Source organism: Bombina bombina, chromosome 6 (genome assembly GCF_027579735.1).
Source record: "Bombina bombina isolate aBomBom1 chromosome 6, aBomBom1.pri, whole genome shotgun sequence".
Lineage (NCBI taxonomy): Eukaryota > Metazoa > Chordata > Amphibia > Anura > Bombinatoridae > Bombina > Bombina bombina.
Window position 1 is genome coordinate 653,810,242 of NC_069504.1, and position 17,673 is coordinate 653,827,914.

Genomic DNA, 17,673 nt, shown 5'->3' on the forward strand with positions numbered 1-17,673 from the left:
GCAATACTTTGAAAGGACAAATCTCTGCTCTTTCTGTTCTCTTCCACAGAAAAATTGCTAAACTTCCTGATATTCATTGTTTTGTACAGGCTTTGGTTCATATAAAGTCTGTCATTAAATCAATTTCTCCTCCTTGGAGTCTTAATTTGGTTTTGAGAGCTTTACAGGCTCCTCCGTTTGAGCCTATGCATTCTCTGGACATTAAATTACTTTCTTGGAACGTGTTCCTTTTGGCCATCTCTTCTGCTAGAAAAGTTTCTGATTTATCTGCTCTTTCTTGTGAGTCTCCTTTTCTGATTTTTCATCAGGATAAGGTGGTTTTGCGGACTTCTTCTAAAATTTTTACCTAAAGTTGTGAACTCCAACAACATTAGTAGAGAAATTGTTGTCCCTTCTTTGTGTCATAATCCTAAGAATTCTCTGGAGAGATCCTTACATTCTTTGGATGTGGTAAGAGTTTCGAAATATTATGTTGAAGCTACTAAAGATTTCAGGAAGACTTCTAGTCTATTTGTTATCTTTTAAGGTTCTAGGAAAGGTCAGAAGGCTTCTGTCATTTCTTTGGCATCTTGGTTAAAGCTTTTGATTCATCATGCTTATTTGAAATCAGGTAAATCCCCGCCTCAGAGGATTACGGCTCATTCTACTAGGTCAGTTTCCACTTCCTGCGTTTTTAAGAATGAAGCATCTGTTGATCAGATTTGCAAAGCAGCAACTTGGTCTTCTTTGCATAGTTTTACTAAATTCTACCATTTTGATGTTTTCTCTTCTTCAGAAGCAGTTTTTGGTAGTAAAGTTCTTCAGGCAGCTGTTTCAGTTTGATTCTTCTGCTTATAATTTCATTTTTTTTTTCATTATAAGATTAAAACTTTTGATTTGGGTTGTGGATTAATTTTTCAGCGGAATTGGCTGTCTTTATTTTTATCCCTCCCTCTCTAGTGACTCTTGCGTGGAGTTCCACATCTTGGGTATTTGCTATCCTATACGTCACTAGCTCATGGACTCTTGCCAATTACATGAAAGAAAACATAATTTATGTAAGAATTTACCTGATAAATTAATTTCTTTCATATTGGCAATGAGTCCATGAGACCCACCCTTTTTATGGTGGTTATGATTTTTTTGTATAAAGCACAATTATTCCAATTCCTTGTTGATGCTTTCGCTCCTTTCTTATCACCCCACTGCTTGGCTATTCGTTAAACTGAATTGTGGGTGTGGTGGGGGGTGTATTTATAGGCATTTTGAGGTTTGGGAAACTTTGCCCCTCCTGGTAGGAATGTATATCCCATACGTCACTAGCTCATGGACTCTTGCCAATATGAAATAAATAAATTTATCAGGTAAATTCTTACATAAATTATGTTTTTCAGAATAGATGTAGTTTTCAACAGGCAAAAGCAGCTATTTAAAATTATGACAAAGGTAAATACTAAGAGGGGTAAATATTTTACAGTACACTGTCCCTTTAACATCAATACAGGATTTCCATTGTTATTTTTTAGCACAAAACACCTCTTTTCACAGTGCCCCACTTAGATTTTTTTGTATTATTATTATTTAGTCATTAATTATTTCTTGTGTAACACATGTAAACAGAGGATGGATTGTCTTAGACTCTAAGGCATAAAGTGTAATACATTGCAAGATCCTGATGCTGCTCATAGCCTATTAAGGGACTTATACTCATAATTGATTTGAACTAAAACAGAAGAAATGTGTATTTACTGATCCCACTTGCTCTGATAATCAGCAATATTACTTCTTCTGTATCAGTGTTATGTTTTAGTTCTACAGAATATTTATTGCACAACAGACTACACTTGTCCTTTATCTGTAAATAGAGCCCCAGAGGAATGCCTATGAGAGGAGGGGCCAATGACCTCACTCTAGGCATAGGGGCGTGGTTCCGTGAGCCGTTGCTCACTCGTTGGTTGGCTGAGCAGAAGAGAAGACCTGTGAAGAGAAGCGCCCTAATCTACTTACCATTGCGGAATTCCAGAAGATTCTTTCTACAGTCCAGGAGCTGCTGTTGTCGAAAGGCGAGGAGTGGATCAGGAAACATCTTGCTGTCGATGAAGATGCTGGAACCGGAGGAGCTGTCACGGCGGGTGGGGAAGTATCCAGGCCGGTGCGCAAATCCCGTCCGCCAGAGAGGTTGAGTCCATCCACCGTAAAGAGGCAGGAGTCCGGGAGCCGGAGGAGGAAGCCGGTGAAGTCATCAGCAGGAGGATCTGGTCAGTGGATGGCGTCGGAGAAGAAAGGCGGAGCTGTTGGTCGTCGGACAGGAGCCGGAATCATCAGCAGGCCGGACGAGTCGCGGTTTCTTCAAGGAGAAGCTGCAGAAGGTAATTCTTCTTCCTTTACAGGTGCCGGTGTCTTGATTGGAGAAGAGGTGGAGTCGGATGAAGTGGAAATGGCGGCTGGCGAAGAAGATGCGTGTGAGGTCCGTCACGTAAGTAATTTGGCGCCATTTATGGAAATTACGGCCTTACCAGGCCCAAGCAGCGCAGTGCCTCAGGAAATGTGTACGGCCTCTAGGCCTATGGGTTTATTAGCAAGGGTCTTAAGACCAAACAGGGAGCCTTAATTTTATCGGGAGAAGCAGGAGATGAAAGGGGATATATTTACAGGGAACAGGATAGCTTTACGTCCATGGAATCAGGCACTTCACATGACGAAATGTATGTTGGGGGCAATATTAAATCTACAAAACAGGATAGGCCTATAATGGCTAATAAGCCTAGGAATTCGAGGGGCAATGTGGAAACTGTCATACAAGTCGGGAATGTTACGGCTAATAAGCCAGTGAGTGTTACAGCTTCTAGTGGAACAGGGAAAAAAGCAGTTGCAAAAAGGAAGCACTGCTATACAGGCTTAGGAGATGAAAACGCTGAGGAGGATGTTAGGCCAGGAAGTTTAGAAAAGTGGGAGAGTTTCAAAGTAGGTGCTAGTAGTAGAGAAGAGTTTAGGAGGGGAAATAAATGTATTGATAGAACAAGTGACAAGGATGTTAGGGAGGCTGCCTCTAGGCAGGCTAATGTTTCTTTTTCCTCAGACTCTGTGCATTCTAGATACATGTCAGCAAGCCAGAGAAGTGACACTCTGCCTTCTAGGATGCTGGAGGAGGCAGATTCGATGTGGATTGAACATTATAGTGACTTCGGTGAAGAGGAGGAGCAAGTGACTGTAGCTGGACCAGCGGCGACGGAACAGGTAAAGGGTTTAGAAGTTTTATCGCAATTAATTAGGGCATTAGTTCCGGATAGTGGTAGTTCTAAGGGTAATATGTTAGGTAGTATGTTAGGGGTTGATTCTGTGGTTAGGAAAGATTCAGAGAGGGTCCTTCCTAGGAGGTCTTCTGGGGAGGTTAGTGTTAGTCATTATGCTAGAGGGTCAGCTAACAGGGACTACGCATCCTCTCAGCCACAGGAAGAAAGTTCCAGGATTCCAGTGTCACGGCAGCAGGAGAGATCCTGTTCGCCTATTACCTTCAGAAAAAATCAGGATCCAGGTGAATCTTCATTATGGGGATCCCTGGATAAGCAGTCAAGGGAGAGAGGGAGACCCAGAAGGTCTAGGACTCCTGTAAAAAGGAGGTATAAAGAAAGAAAAAATCAGAGGCAAGGCAGCGAGTCAGCACGTCAGGAAGCAAGGAGGGATACAGTCATTGCAAGGGAGAATCCTGTAGTGTCCAATAATGCAGGTGAGAATACAAGTGCAGATGCTGTTCCTGATATGAGTGCCTCTGATGCAAGGTGTGAGTTCATGTTAAAAGGTTTGAAAGAGTTAGTTTCTCAGTTGGAAAATAGCGGTTCGTCGTGTGTTGTTGGACCTTCTGGCCCTGTCGGGGTGTGGGTTTCCCAAAATGTGCCCTCTGGGGGTGGTCCCCCGGAGCAGGCTGGTTCTGTAATTTTAGGTAGTGCGAGCATGGTTGGGCAATCAAAAGTATCTGATCAGGCTTTTAGATGCCCATGTTTGTGTTCTGTTGGGCCTCTGGGCATTCATTTAGCTATAGAGGTAAAAGAGAAAATTTGGAGGAGGGAATTTATTGAAATCTTTTCCCTGCTTCCGGTGGACCAGGTGTTTGATGTTAAAGATGATTCTAGAATCGAGTCGGTAAAAAAAGAGGAGGAAGATCGCAAAAGAAAATTTAGGAAGTTGCCAAAAACATTGTCTAACTGGTCAACTGCTTTTTGTATTTTGGCAAGTGTAATTGGTGAGAAAAGCCCAGAGCTTTCTTCTTCTTTATTTTGTTATCTTAACAAAATTGCTAGTGCTTGTCGTACCTATGGGGGACTAGTGTGGTGGAAGTATGACGAGCAGTTCCATCAGCGTTTGGCGGTTCGGCCGGAGATGAGATGGGATGATAGGGATATGGGCATATGGTTGGAGCTTATGACTCCATTAAGGTCGGGTCAGTCCTTTTGTGGTTCGGGGGGAGGAAGCATTGCCTCCTCTACAGCATCATCAGCAGTGGCTTTCAGGAAAGGGCTTTGTTTCCAATTTAATGAGGGGGCCTGTAAATTCGGGACAGCTTGTAAATACAAGCATGAATGTTCCTTTTGTGGAGGAATCCACTCAAAGTGCTTCAAGAAAGGTAAATCTTTCACAAAAGGAGATAATGTTATTCAAAGCCAGGACGCCAGTGAAAGTCAAAAAGATGGCGCCGTGGTTAAAGTTGTACGGTAGGAAAAAATTTAAGCAGCTTGATGCAGTCACTTTATTGAAGGGTTTTTTCTGACGGTTTTATATCCCCTTTTCTGAGGGGATTGAATCTGTTTTTGCTGGGAACTTGAAGTCTGTATTGGATTTTCCTGAAGTGGTGATGGCAAAGATTCAGAAGGAAATCTCGTTAGGTAGGATGGTGGGTCCTTTTGCGGTCCCTCCTTTTAAGAACTTAAGAGTTTCTCCTTTGGGAGTTATTCCCAAGAAGGTTCCAAATCAATTTAGATTGATTCATCATTTGTCCTTCCCGAAAGGTTTTTCGGTCAATGATGGTATTGATCCAGAGTTATCTGCAGTCAGATACGCGTCTTTTGATAAGGCTTTAGATTTGGTTTGGGATGCTGGTCCTAATGCCTTGTTGGCGAAGGTGGACATTGAATCGGCATTCAGGCTTTTACCTGTTCACCCCTCTTGTCATCACTTATTGGGCTGTTTTGTTGATGGTTTTTATTTTGTGGACTTATGTTTACCCATGGGCTGCTCTATTTCCTGTTCTTATTTTGAAAAATTTAGTTGTTTCTTAGAATGGGTAGTCAAACAGATTTCTGGATTGTCATCCGTTATTCACTATTTGGATGATTTTCTTTTTGTGGGTCCTGAAGGGCTTGATTCATGTCAAGTTCTGATGGATTATTTTATGCTGGTAGCTAGGGATTTTGGAATCCCTGTTGCTAGTGAAAAAACCGAAGGCCCTTCTTCTGTGATTAATTTTCTGGGCATCTGTATTGATGCCGTTTCCATGGAATGTAGGCTTCCCTTGGAAAAAATTCTTGATCTGGTATCTTCAATTGATACAGTCCTTGTAAGAAAAAGCTTTCTTTAAGGGAAATTCAGTCTTTAGTTGGTAAACTTAATTTTGCATTTAAAATCATTCCGGTGGGAAGAATTTTTTTGCAGAAGGTTATCCTTATCTACGGTGGGAGTTAAAATTCCCCACTTTAGGATTCGTTTATCAGCACATTTAAAGGAAGATTTGAAAGTCTGGAAAGCTTTCCTAAAGGAATTTAATGGTAAATCCTTAATTCAAGCTCCGGAGATGTTATGTAGTGAACTTCATTTATTCACTGATGCTTCGGGGCGCATGGTTTTGGGTCCCTATTTGTGAGGAAATGGTGCACGGGTGCTTGGCCTGAGTATTGGGCGGCTGCGGGTTTAACAAAAAACCTTGTATTTCTGGAATTATTTCCGCTGGTGGTAGCTTTAAAAATTTGGGGTTCTGAATTTGAGAACAGAAAGGTGGTCTTTCATTCTGATAATATGGGGGTTGTTTTCGCTATCAACCGCCTATCATCCAGTTCTAAGCCAGTGATTGGGTTGCTCAGGATGTTCGTTTTTGAAAGTATGAAGCAAAATGTTTATTTCAGAGCTATTCATGTTCCTGGAAAAGAGAATGCAGGGGCTGACGCTCTTTCTCGTTTTCAGTGGCGGAGATTCCGGCAGGCAGTGCCAGATGCGGAAGGGAGCGGTTCTCCTTGCCCGGAAGAGATGTGGTATCTGAACTTCCTAGACTGTTGAGATCAGTGAGGGGAGCCTTAGCTCCTAGTACTTGGAAAGCGTATATACCTGTGTGGGTGCAGTGGTTAAATAAAATAGCTGTTTTCAAAGGAGATAAGGAGGAGTTTTTGTTATTGGAATGGATTGAAGAATGGAGAGAGAGGAATATGTTTAAGTCTATGGTTCAGAGGAACATGGCGGCATTATCCTTCTTGTTTCACCTCTTGGGTTGGGTCGAGGATGAGAGGATGGCGGTTAGAAGCCTACTTAGGGGAAAAGTTGCTGTAGATAATAGAAGGCCCTTGGTCTTTTCAGTGTTGGTCAGGATTGTTAATGTGCTTCCTGTTATTTGTTTTTCCCAATTTGAAGTTCTGACAGTTAGGGATTTTCTATTTGTCAGAAGATGTATTGATGGTATTCCGTTATTTGTTCATGAAGATGGGACCTTTTTATCCCGTTTTCAATTCGAATCAGCTTTAAAAAAGGCTTTAGAAGCAATTGGTTTGGATAGTAGTGAATTTGGTTGTCATTCTTTTAGAATTGGGGCAGCGACTGAAGCTAGTATTTCTGGGTTGAATGTTGGTACAGTTAAAAAGATTGGGAGATGGAGATCTGAGTGCTTTAGGTTATATGTTAGACCAGAGCTTGTTGGAAAGTTATAAGTTATAGATAGTTTTATTTTTTGGCAGGTCCCCTTCATTGTTGGATCGTGGGACACTCATACATATATTGGGCAAGAAAAGAGGCAGCAGTAAGAGAATCAGGATTGCAGCGTAGCTGTTCTTCTGAGGAGATTTTGATTAAATGGTTCGGTATTAGGGGTATGAAGTGGGATCAGCTATTAGTTAAAGTTATTAGTTGGGCTAGACTTTTTCATCCACCTGACATTTTAATCATTCATGCGGGGGGTAATGATCTGGGGTTTATGGCTCAAAAATGCCTTATCGATATTATAAAAAGGGATATTGTTAGGTTGAAAGAATTATTTCCTGACATGATGATAATATGGTCCGACATTGAATGCAGATTATCTTGGAGGTCTGCTTGGGACGTTAAAATGTTGGACTCATCTCGTAAAAAGGTTAATCGGACTATTACAAGTTTTGTGGCTAAATTGGGGGGTTTTGGTGCCAGGCATGTGGAGTTTGAAGGAGAGTATGGAAGCTGTTTCTTTTTAAAAGATGATGTGCATCTTAACAAAATCGGTTTACACCTTTTTAATTTCAACATGAGCGAAGGGGTGAAAAAGGCCTTAGCCCTGTGGGTTGGTGCTCGAAGGGTTTTCGAGCAGTGGTGGGGTGCTAGCCGCTAAGTTTATATATAATTATTCTGGGTACCTCCTCAGGTATGGGGAGAGGTTAAGGATGTGGGCGTGCCTGGCGGAGCGCCAGTGGAAGGCACGTTATGTTAATTTGGCAAGCACCTTTTAATGTTAATGTTGTTTTAATAAAGTTCTATTTCAATTAATTTAAATAATAAATGCGGGCTGCGGCCTTTTTTCCCCCAATTGGTGTCTCTGTGTATTTATTTATTATAATATTGCCTAGATGTGTGGCCAATAGAGCCCCGGAGGAATGCCTATGAGAGGAGGGGCCAATGACCTCACTCTAGGCATAGGGGCGTGGTTCCGTGAGCCATTGCTCACTCGTTGGTTGGCTGAGCAGGAGAAAAGACCTGTGAAGAGAAGCGCCCTCCCTCCCCCCCCCCTTTTTGGTAAGTGGTTGTCGCAGCTGTTGCGTGGTGCTAGCCGCTAAGTTTATATATAATTATTCTGGGTTCCTCCTCAGGTATGGGGAGAGGTTAAGGATGTGGGCGTGCCTGGCGGAGCGCCAGTGGAAGGCACGTTATGTTAATTTGGCAAGCACCTTTTAATGTTAATGTTGTTTTAATAAAGTTCTATTTCAATTAATTTAAATAATAAATGCGGGCTGCGGCCTTTTTCCCCCAATTGGTGTCTCTGTGTATTTATTTATTATAATATTGCCTAGATGTGTGGCCAATAGAGCCCCGGAGGAATGCCTATGAGAGGAGGGGCCAATGACCTCACTCTAGGCATAGGGGCGTGGTTCCGTGAGCCATTGCTCACTCGTTGGTTGGCTGAGCAGGAGAAAAGACCTGTGAAGAGAAGCGCCCTCCCTCCCCCCCCCCTTTTTGGTAAGTGGTTGTCGCAGCTGTTGCGTGGTGCTAGCCGCTAAGTTTATATATAATTATTCTGGGTTCCTCCTCAGGTATGGGGAGAGGTTAAGGATGTGGGCGTGCCTGGCGGAGCGCCAGTGGAAGGTACGTTATGTTAATTTGGCAAGCACCTTTTAATGTTAATGTTGTTTTCATAAAGTTTTATTTCAATTAATTTAAATAATAAATGCGGGCTGCTGCCTTTTTCCCCCAATTGGTGTGTCTGTGTATTTATTTATTATAATATTGCCTAGATGTGTGGTCAATAAACTAGTTAGTGAAATATTTGTGTCTATAGGAAGGCTGAGTGCTACACCCAGTAAGAGAAAAAGCTTCACTTTGCTCACACATATCAATATATGTCTGTGGCAGCAGATTTTCAAGCACGCACTAAGATGTTTGCTATCCTAGATTTTGTGGTGCCAGTACAAGTCCTGCATGCAATCCGCAGGTAAGCAGCAAAACAATCTTCAGCAACATTCAGCTCTAGCCTAAGCTGCATTGCATGTCTGTGTTTAATGTGTTGCTTTCTTCACTCAGACATTTACAATTAATAGGGACTTCCTACAGCCCAGTAGAGGTACAGATATACGAGGAGGGGGGGGGGGTAAAGAAAAAAACAGCACTACCAACCCCTGCTATTTTTAGCTACGTCTTCTCTGAGGTAAGAAAGTAATTTTCCGGTCTGCTCATCGCCCTGCCCAGTGCCCACCGCTTAACTCCCATGCTATTGCATGTGCATTGAGCTCCCTACCTATACAGGGAGTGCAGAATTATTAGGCAAATGAGTATTTTGACCACATCATCCTCTTTATGCATGTTGTCTTACTCCAAGCTGTATAGGCTCGAAAGCCTACTACCAATTAAGCATATTAGGTGATGTGCATCTCTGTAATGAGAAGGGGTGTGGTCTAATGACATCAACACCCTATATCAGGTGTGCATAATTATTAGGCAACTTCATTTCCTTTGGCAAAATGGGTCAAAAGAAGGACTTGACAGGCTGAGAAAAGTAAAAAATAGTGCGATATCTTGCAGAGGGATGCAGCACTCTTAAAATTGCAAAGCTTCTGAAGCGTGATCATCGAACAATCAAGCGTTTCATTCAAAATAGTCAACAGGGTCGCAAGAAGCGTGTGGAAAAACCAAGGCGCAAAATAACTGTCCATGAACTGAGAAAAGTCAAGCGTGCAGCTGCCAAGATGCCACTTGCCACCAGTTTGGCCATATTTCAGAGCTGCAACATCACTGGAGTGCCCAAAAGCACAAGGTGTGCAATACTCAGAGACATGGCCAAGGTAAGAAAGGCTGAAAGACAACCACCACTGAACAAGACACACAAGCTGAAACGTCAAGACTGGGCCAAGAAATATCTCAAGACTGATTTTTCTAAGGTTTTATGGACTGATGAAATGAGAGTGAGTCTTGATGGGCCCGTGGCTGGATTGGTAAAGGGCAGAGAGCTCCAGTCCGACTCAGACGCCAGCAAGGTGGAGGTGGAGTACTGGTTTGGGCTGGTATCATCAAAGATGAGCTTGTGGGGCCTTTTCGGGTTGAGGATGGAGTCAAGCTCAACTCCCAGTCCTACTGCCAGTTTCTGGAAGACACCTTCTTCAAGCAGTGGTACAGGAAGAAGTCTGCATCCTTCAAGAAAAACATGCAGGACAATGCTCCATCACACGCGTCCAAGTACTCCACAGCGTGGCTGGCAAGAAAGGGTATAAAAGAAGAAAATCTAATGACATGGCCTCCTTGTTCACCTGATCTGAACCCCATTGAGAACCTGTGGTCCATCATCAAATGTGAGATTTACAAGGAGGGAAAACAGTGTCTGGGAGGCTGTGGTTGCTGCTGCACTCAATGTTGATGGTGAACAGATCAAAACACTGACAGAATCCATGGATGGCAGGCTTTTGAGTGTCCTTGCAAAGAAAGGTGGCTATATTGGTCACTGATTTGTTTTTGTTTTGTTTTTGAATGTCAGAAATGTACATTTGTGAATGTTGAGATGTTATATTGGTTTCACTGGTAAAAATAAATAATTGAAATGGGTATATATTTGTTTTTTGTTAAGTTGCCTAATAATTATGCACAGTAATAGTCACCTGCACACACAGATATCCCCCTAAAATAGCTAAAACTAAAAACAAACTAAAAACTACTTCCAAAAATATTCAGCTTTGATATTAATGAGTTTTTTGGGTTCATTGAGAACATGGTTGTTGTTCAATAATAAAATTAATCCTCAAAAATACAACTTGCCTAATAATTCTGCACTCCCTGTAGAGCTGAGCACTCTATTACAAAAAATGGACACACAGAAATAATATAGAGGCAGCAACCTAGCTCACCATGAAAAAATTGCGTGACAGCTGGAATTTATTTCTGTAAGTGGTGGCACACACCCGGCTTACTTACCGGTTTTTGCAACCCTAGGAACTGGTGTGTGCCACCACTTACAGAAATAAATTCCAGCTGTCAAGCAAATTTTTGTGGTGAGCCGGGTGGGCCCCGCAATGCCTCCATATTATTCCTGTGTGTCCATTTTGGGTAATAGAGTGCTCAGCTCTCTAGGTAGGGAGCTCAATGCACATGCAATAGCGTGTGAGTTAAGAGGTGGGTGGGGCGATGAGCAGACCGGCAGCGGTTAGAGAGAAAAAAAGGCAGTATACCTTTTCAAATATGTTATTAGACTTCTCTGTGTGCCCCTTCCAGCCCTTGCAGTGGCACCGCCTGCACTTCTGGTACGTCAGCCTTTGAACCTATCTTTTAAAGCTAACATAACATATAAGTGGCTTATTGAATTGAAGTCTATGACTAGCTGATAGAAGCACACAACTCTGCATGTTCCAATAGTTCTAGTGAAAGTTATTAAAAATTGTCTGAGGTTCACCTAGTCTCTGACAACCCTAAGCTAGGTTAAGGCTTGATTGGACAAGCCTGTATGGCTAAAATCAGCAGGTATTATTTAGTGCTTGACTGGCTGTCCCTGACAGCAATCATTAGAAATACTATGGCAGGATTAACAGGGGACTATGGACACATGGTCAGACCCCCTATACATCATTACAAACAAAGGTGATAAACGGCTTGACGGTTTGATATATGAATCTAGTTTTGCCTATCTCTTCGTTTTTCTGCAATGAAAAATTGTATAACTGTATGGATATAGGTATAGTCAAATTATTTTGAAGTTGATACTGCAACTTTATATTTGCTTTATGGACATGTATTGTGCATAAAGCTTTCAATAAACATAATTAAAAAAAAATGTGACAAAAAAAAGAGCTGATTAGCCAAACAATGCAGCTTCTTCCCCTTTCCTTCCCTTCCTGTACCTATTTTTTTTGGCATTAAAGTGCACAAGCAAACAAAATAATCAATTTGGTCAAACAGTTGGTTGTTAAACTCAGACAAATTTTGTATCTGTCTCAGACAAATTTGTAAACCTAATGCACATCTCTAGTATTTTCCCAATAGAAAGGTTGATTTATTACAACTAGATATTAAGAGGTGTGAAATGGCCATTGTATATGTCATTTCAATTAAATTCTCTTATAAAAAGTCAGTACTGATAACAAGTTACTTTCTTCAGGATTTCATTAAAAAATAATATCTGATTACTCTTAAAGGGATAGTCTAGTCAAAATTAAACTTTCATGATTCAGATACAGCAGGCAATTTTAAGCAACTTTCTAATTTACTCCTATTATAATTTTTTCTTCATTGTCTTGGGATCTTTATTTGAAAAAGCAAGAATGTACGCATAGGAGCCGGCCTATTTTTGGTTCAACACTGGGGTATCACTTTTGTGATTGGTGTCTAAATTGTAGCTACTTAGCCTCTTAATTCCTATGGAAGCAGTAAGGGTGTACTTAGTTTTTCACGCATGGCTTCTCCATTTTGGCTTTATTTTGGTTAAATAAATCATGACACAGTGTAATATGTTATGTGTTATTGTTCATCTGCGGTTGTAAAAACCATACAATTCAAACAGGGTATACTTTATATTTCACATGACTGTATATGTGTATATATATATATATATATATATATATATATAGGTATAGCTATATAAAGATATATTTATAGTAATATTTATTTAAAAATACTTGGAATATATTCCCCTATGTGAAGAACATTGAAATGTGAAATATTTACATTACAAACTAAATTAAACACTTTTTATTAAATATGAATATTGCAAGTATGTTTTCAGCTACTTGACTGCAAAGGGCTCTAATGCACATATATATGTCTCTCTCTCTTTATATATATATATATATATATATATATATTAGGGGTGCGCATCTTCACTTGTCTCACGATTCGATTCGAATACGATTATCATGGTAACGATTCAATTCGATTCTGCGATGCATCACGATGCATCACGATTACTGCACTATTTATGCCCATGATTTCAATTTTTCAAGAAAAAAAATTCAAGCAGTCAAAATAAACTCTTTTTTTATTTTATTTGCTCAAAAAAGGACACTCTTCCTGTGGCAAAGTCTGAACACAGCAGACAACAACAGTTTTATAGAACAGTTAATGTTGTAATTGGTTTGGCAACAATATTATGGCATCAAACTGTAGTGGTGTAAAAAGTGCAGTGCTCACAGTGTACTTCTTCAATAAAAGAACATATTTAAATGTATATACTATATATACATTTACACTAAATAAACAAACATGAACATAAATACATGTCTAACCTTCTATGTTGGTTTTAATTTAATGTCTTTCTTTACTTAGTAATAATAATAGACATTAAATTAAAACCAAAATAGATAGGTTAAGCTAAAGTTACCACCATTACCAATACCTTATTTGTGTGAAAATGGTCATCCTCAGAAAACAAAACATAAATCCCTTATATGCGGTACAAAATTACAGGTGTGCCTTCATGACTGGCAATTTGTGGCAAACAAACATCACGTGAATGAATCTGGAACACAACACACAGCACTGTGTGCATGCACATCACACACACGTCACATATACAATTAGTTTACACAGTTACAGTAGTACTAGGACATTTAAAACAAGTAGCATTGAACTTAACTACTATAACTAACTACTAGTTTCTTGATTATAATATCTTTATGGGATCACAAATAGTTACTTAGTGTTAAAGCAGTACTACACACAACTGAACAGAACACACACATAGTTGCCAACAGTCCCTGATTTCCTGGGACAGTCCCTGGATTTTGCTGTATGTCCCTGGATTTTTTTTGTCCCTGGAAATGTCCCTGGAAATGCTACCTCTTTTGCCCAACATTTGGTGTATGTATGTATATATATATATATATATATATATATATATATATATATATATATACTGTATGTATATATACACAGTATATATATATATATATATATATATATACACACACACATATACATAGATAGATAGATGTAGTTTATTTAAATATAATTCAATTCCTAAATCCTAATGCAATAGTGTTGTTATTATTATTGAAAGGGTTCACATATTATTTGTCTGCCTAATTTTGATGCTGTGTTATAAAAATAACCATATGCCCAGAATGTGTTCCAGAGACTGGGTAGGTGCAAGAGCTTGGTGCTGTAATCTGTATAATAAGCTATGGATAAGTCTAAATTATACTATTACTGGGTGTGTTTTGATTGCAGAACTGAGTGGACAGAGCAGTTGAACAGTAGGTCGTCAATACTCCAGTAACCTGCATGCTTGCTCTGCTGCAAAGTGTCCCTGGAAATTTTTTTGAAATGTTGGCAACTATGCACACACAGTCACACACAAACAAACAATACATAAACCCCACAGACATCAAGGAGTAAATCATGATGAAGAAAGGGTGGCATGCCACGCACACATGAGGTGTGTGTGCTTTATTTTTGTATTGTGTTGTGTGTGTGTGTGTGCTGTGTACTGTCTGTTACAGTATATTTGTGATCCAATAAAGATTTACTCAAGGTTTTAAGCTTCAATTTACGATTTATTCTGTCAAGGCTTTTCCTTCCCCTAATAATAGTGTTTTGGCTTCAGTGGTCTCACTCTCTGCACACTCAAAGACGGTTAGACACACACAAACAAAAACATTCAAAGGCACCCAGTCACCACACACACTCATAGACAGTCACATACAAACAAAAACATTCAAAGGCACTCAGTCTCACACACACTCATACAGGCCCATTTATCAAGCTCCGTATGGAGCTTGAAGGGCCATGTTTCTGGCGAGTCTTCAGATTCGCCAGAAACACAACTTATGAAGCAGCGGTCTAAAGATCGCTGCTCCATAACCCTGTCCGCCTGCTCTGAGCAGGCGGACAGTAATCGCCGGAAATCAACCAGATCGAATACGATCGGGTTGATTGACACCTCCCTGCTGGCAGCCGATTGTGAGCTGCTGGTGCAATGTTAAATGCGGAGAGCGTATTGCTCTCCTCATTTAGCGAGGTCTTGCGGACCTGATCCGCAGTGTCGGATCAGGTCCACAACACCTTTGATAAATTGGGGCCATAGACACATACAAACAACAACATTCAAACTGGCACTCACTCAGTCACACACTCATAGACAGTGACACACACAAACAACTCTCTGGAGTACACGTTTAGGATTTCTTAGTAGAGGCGCTGAGTCTGACTGGCAGCTGGCGGGTGGTGGTGGTTATTGTTAACTGGTTGGTTATTAGGTTAACCCCTACAGTACAGATCTGCCTGGGAGTGGGATGGCATTTTGGATCATATGATATATTTCTTAAAGGGTCTATTTAAAATAGACAATATTTAGTGTGAATAATCCCTTATGCAATATGCAGTCACTGCATTGTAAACAATACAGCTGTCAGGTGTGCTGTAAACAATAGCACAACATCTACAAAACAGAGCACTTCCTGACTGGCAAACATCACACAGTAACTAGAAGTAGTAATAGACATTACAACAAGTAGCATTGAACTACTAGATTAACTAACTATGATTATCTTTATGGGATCACAAATATATTGTTACACAACACACACAGTCACACACAGTCAAACAATACCAAAAAAAACACACATCATAAAAAGAGTGAATCATGGTGAAGAAAGGGTGACACGCACGCACACATGAGGTGTTGCAGTTGTGTGTTGTTTCTGTTGTATTGTTTGTGTGTGTGTGTGACAGTGAGTGACGTGGTCATGTAGTACTAGTATATTTGTGATCCAACAAAGATTTACTCAAGGTTTTAAGCTTCATTTTTCAAAAGCTATAAGCTATAACATTAACAAATATAAAATAACTTAACAATACTGCACTGGGCAGTGGGGCACAAATCACTTTCTTCTGGATGTGCCAAAAAACATTAAATATAAACCTGAATCACTACTCAGAATTATGGAATATGTAGGTTTTTCTGTAAGAACACTAGTTGATCCACAAGCTCTGGTTTGAGGGTGCTTCTTTTTGCCGTTACCACATCTCTTGCAGTGGAGAAAACCCGCTCTGCAGACACGCTTGTACCTGGGATACACAAGTATCGCTTTGACAAATGAGAGAGGAGGGGAAATATGACCTCATGTACATGCCACCAGTTCAAAGGGTCTTCAGTGAGAGGCAGAGATGGGGCTTTACAATATTTCTCTATTTCCTCTTCAGTCTTGGCATAGGGGGTCTTGGGTTCTATTGTACCTTCAGTGTCAGTGAAAGACTGTCCCAGCAAAGTCATGAGCAGCGATGTGGACTTTCTTTTGGGAGGAGAAGGGTTATCCTCCTCGATGGGTGATTCTTCTTCCAGAGTTTCTTTTCCCTCAGGCAGTGGCACTTCATCCACGTTTGTCCTCCTAGATGTAACTGTACTAGTACACTCAATCTGTGTTAGAACAAAAGAATAGAAAATAGCATTCATTATTACCTCTAGCAGCCAGCTAATGCTATGTGCACTGCTCAGACAGTAATGCATGCAACAGCTCACATCTATTAGGACGGAGGAGGAAAGTTGACTGTGGCGTTTCGAACTGTCTTATATAAATAATAAACCTTGTACTCATTAAACTAGCTACTAAGCTACTGCTAGCTAAGCCTATTTTGTTATGAATGTTATGTTTTATGTTTGTTTTCAATTTATAAATTTTTCAAGAAACATGATGCAATTAAAATTACCTCCAAGGATGCAGCCTCCTCAGTCACTCCTCTGTATATCTCCAATCTCTCCTCCTCTGTGAGAATAAAAGGCAGTCCCTTAAAACGAGGATCCCGGGCAGAGGCTGTATAAAGTATCTTCTTCTCTGCCTCACTGCTGTACCTCTTCAGGAGATCTGTTTTGATGGCATTCTTGATCTCATGGATCATGGGTGTGTCTCCCATGGTGTCTGTCATGTTCTGGAGCAGTTGTGCATTTAGAGGGGCAATGAGAGACACTGTTGGATTGCACTCTTCTGACATCAGTGTGATTACATCTTTCATTGGCTTTAATGCACTCACAGCATCCTCTGCATTTGACACATCTGTTACGTTGAGAGTGCAGAGATCTGACTCACTTTTTCTGACTTCTGGAGACAGCAATGTGGCATAGATTGCAGGTTGCTGTTCTAAGAACCTCTCGACCATGTCATATGAGCTGTTCCACCTTGTTGTCACATCAGTTATCAGCTTATGATTCTTCAGGCCAAGACATTTCTGTTTTTCTTTCAGACAGTGGTTTGCTGTAGTGCTGCGGTGAAAAAATGTTGATATTCGTCGCACTCTGCCTAAAAGCCTGGAGAGTGTGGCCACTTTCAGCGCCCGCTGGGATGCGAGATTCAGTGTATGGGCGAAGCATTTTATATGAGGGAATTTTCCAACTTGAGCAGCAACAATCATGTTTGACGCATTGTCAGTCACAAGCACTACAGATTTATCGGACAGCTGCCATTCTTCCACGACACAAGTCAGTAGCTCCGCCAGATGAGAACCCGTGTGAGACTCATAAACTGCTCTCGTTTGCAGCACATGCGACAAGATCTGCCAGTCCTTGCTAATGTAATGTGCAGCTACTGTAACATAAGATTCCGTCGTGACTGAAGTCCATGAATCACACGTTATTGCGACTCGACTGGCTTGGCTCATTGATGCAATTACCTGAGCTTTGGTTTCGTGGTAGTGTGCAGGTATAACGTTTTCTGTAAAGTGAGTGCGTGACGGGAGCTTATAACGTGGCTCTAGCGTCTTCAACAGGTTGCGAAACCCAAGGTTTTCCACAACAGAGTAAGGCCGTAGGTCCTTCGCTATGAAAGTTGCCACAGCTTTGGTTATTCTCTT

The 17,673-nt window shown here is 40.8% G+C and overlaps 1 protein-coding gene across 1 annotated transcript; it reads right to left on the reverse strand.

Annotated features, from left to right (window-relative positions):
* Positions 1–12,856: 12,856 nt before the first annotated feature.
* LOC128663398 (E3 SUMO-protein ligase ZBED1-like) lies at positions 12,857–17,330 on the reverse strand. Its single transcript, XM_053717714.1, has 2 exons — positions 16,537–17,330; positions 12,857–16,246 (listed from the first exon to the last, which is right to left on the reverse strand). Exons 1-2 carry the CDS (start codon positions 17,233–17,235, stop codon positions 15,770–15,772), a joined length of 1,176 nt encoding a protein of 391 aa, XP_053573689.1. The 5' UTR covers positions 17,236–17,330; the 3' UTR covers positions 12,857–15,769.
* Positions 17,331–17,673: the final 343 nt, after the last annotated feature.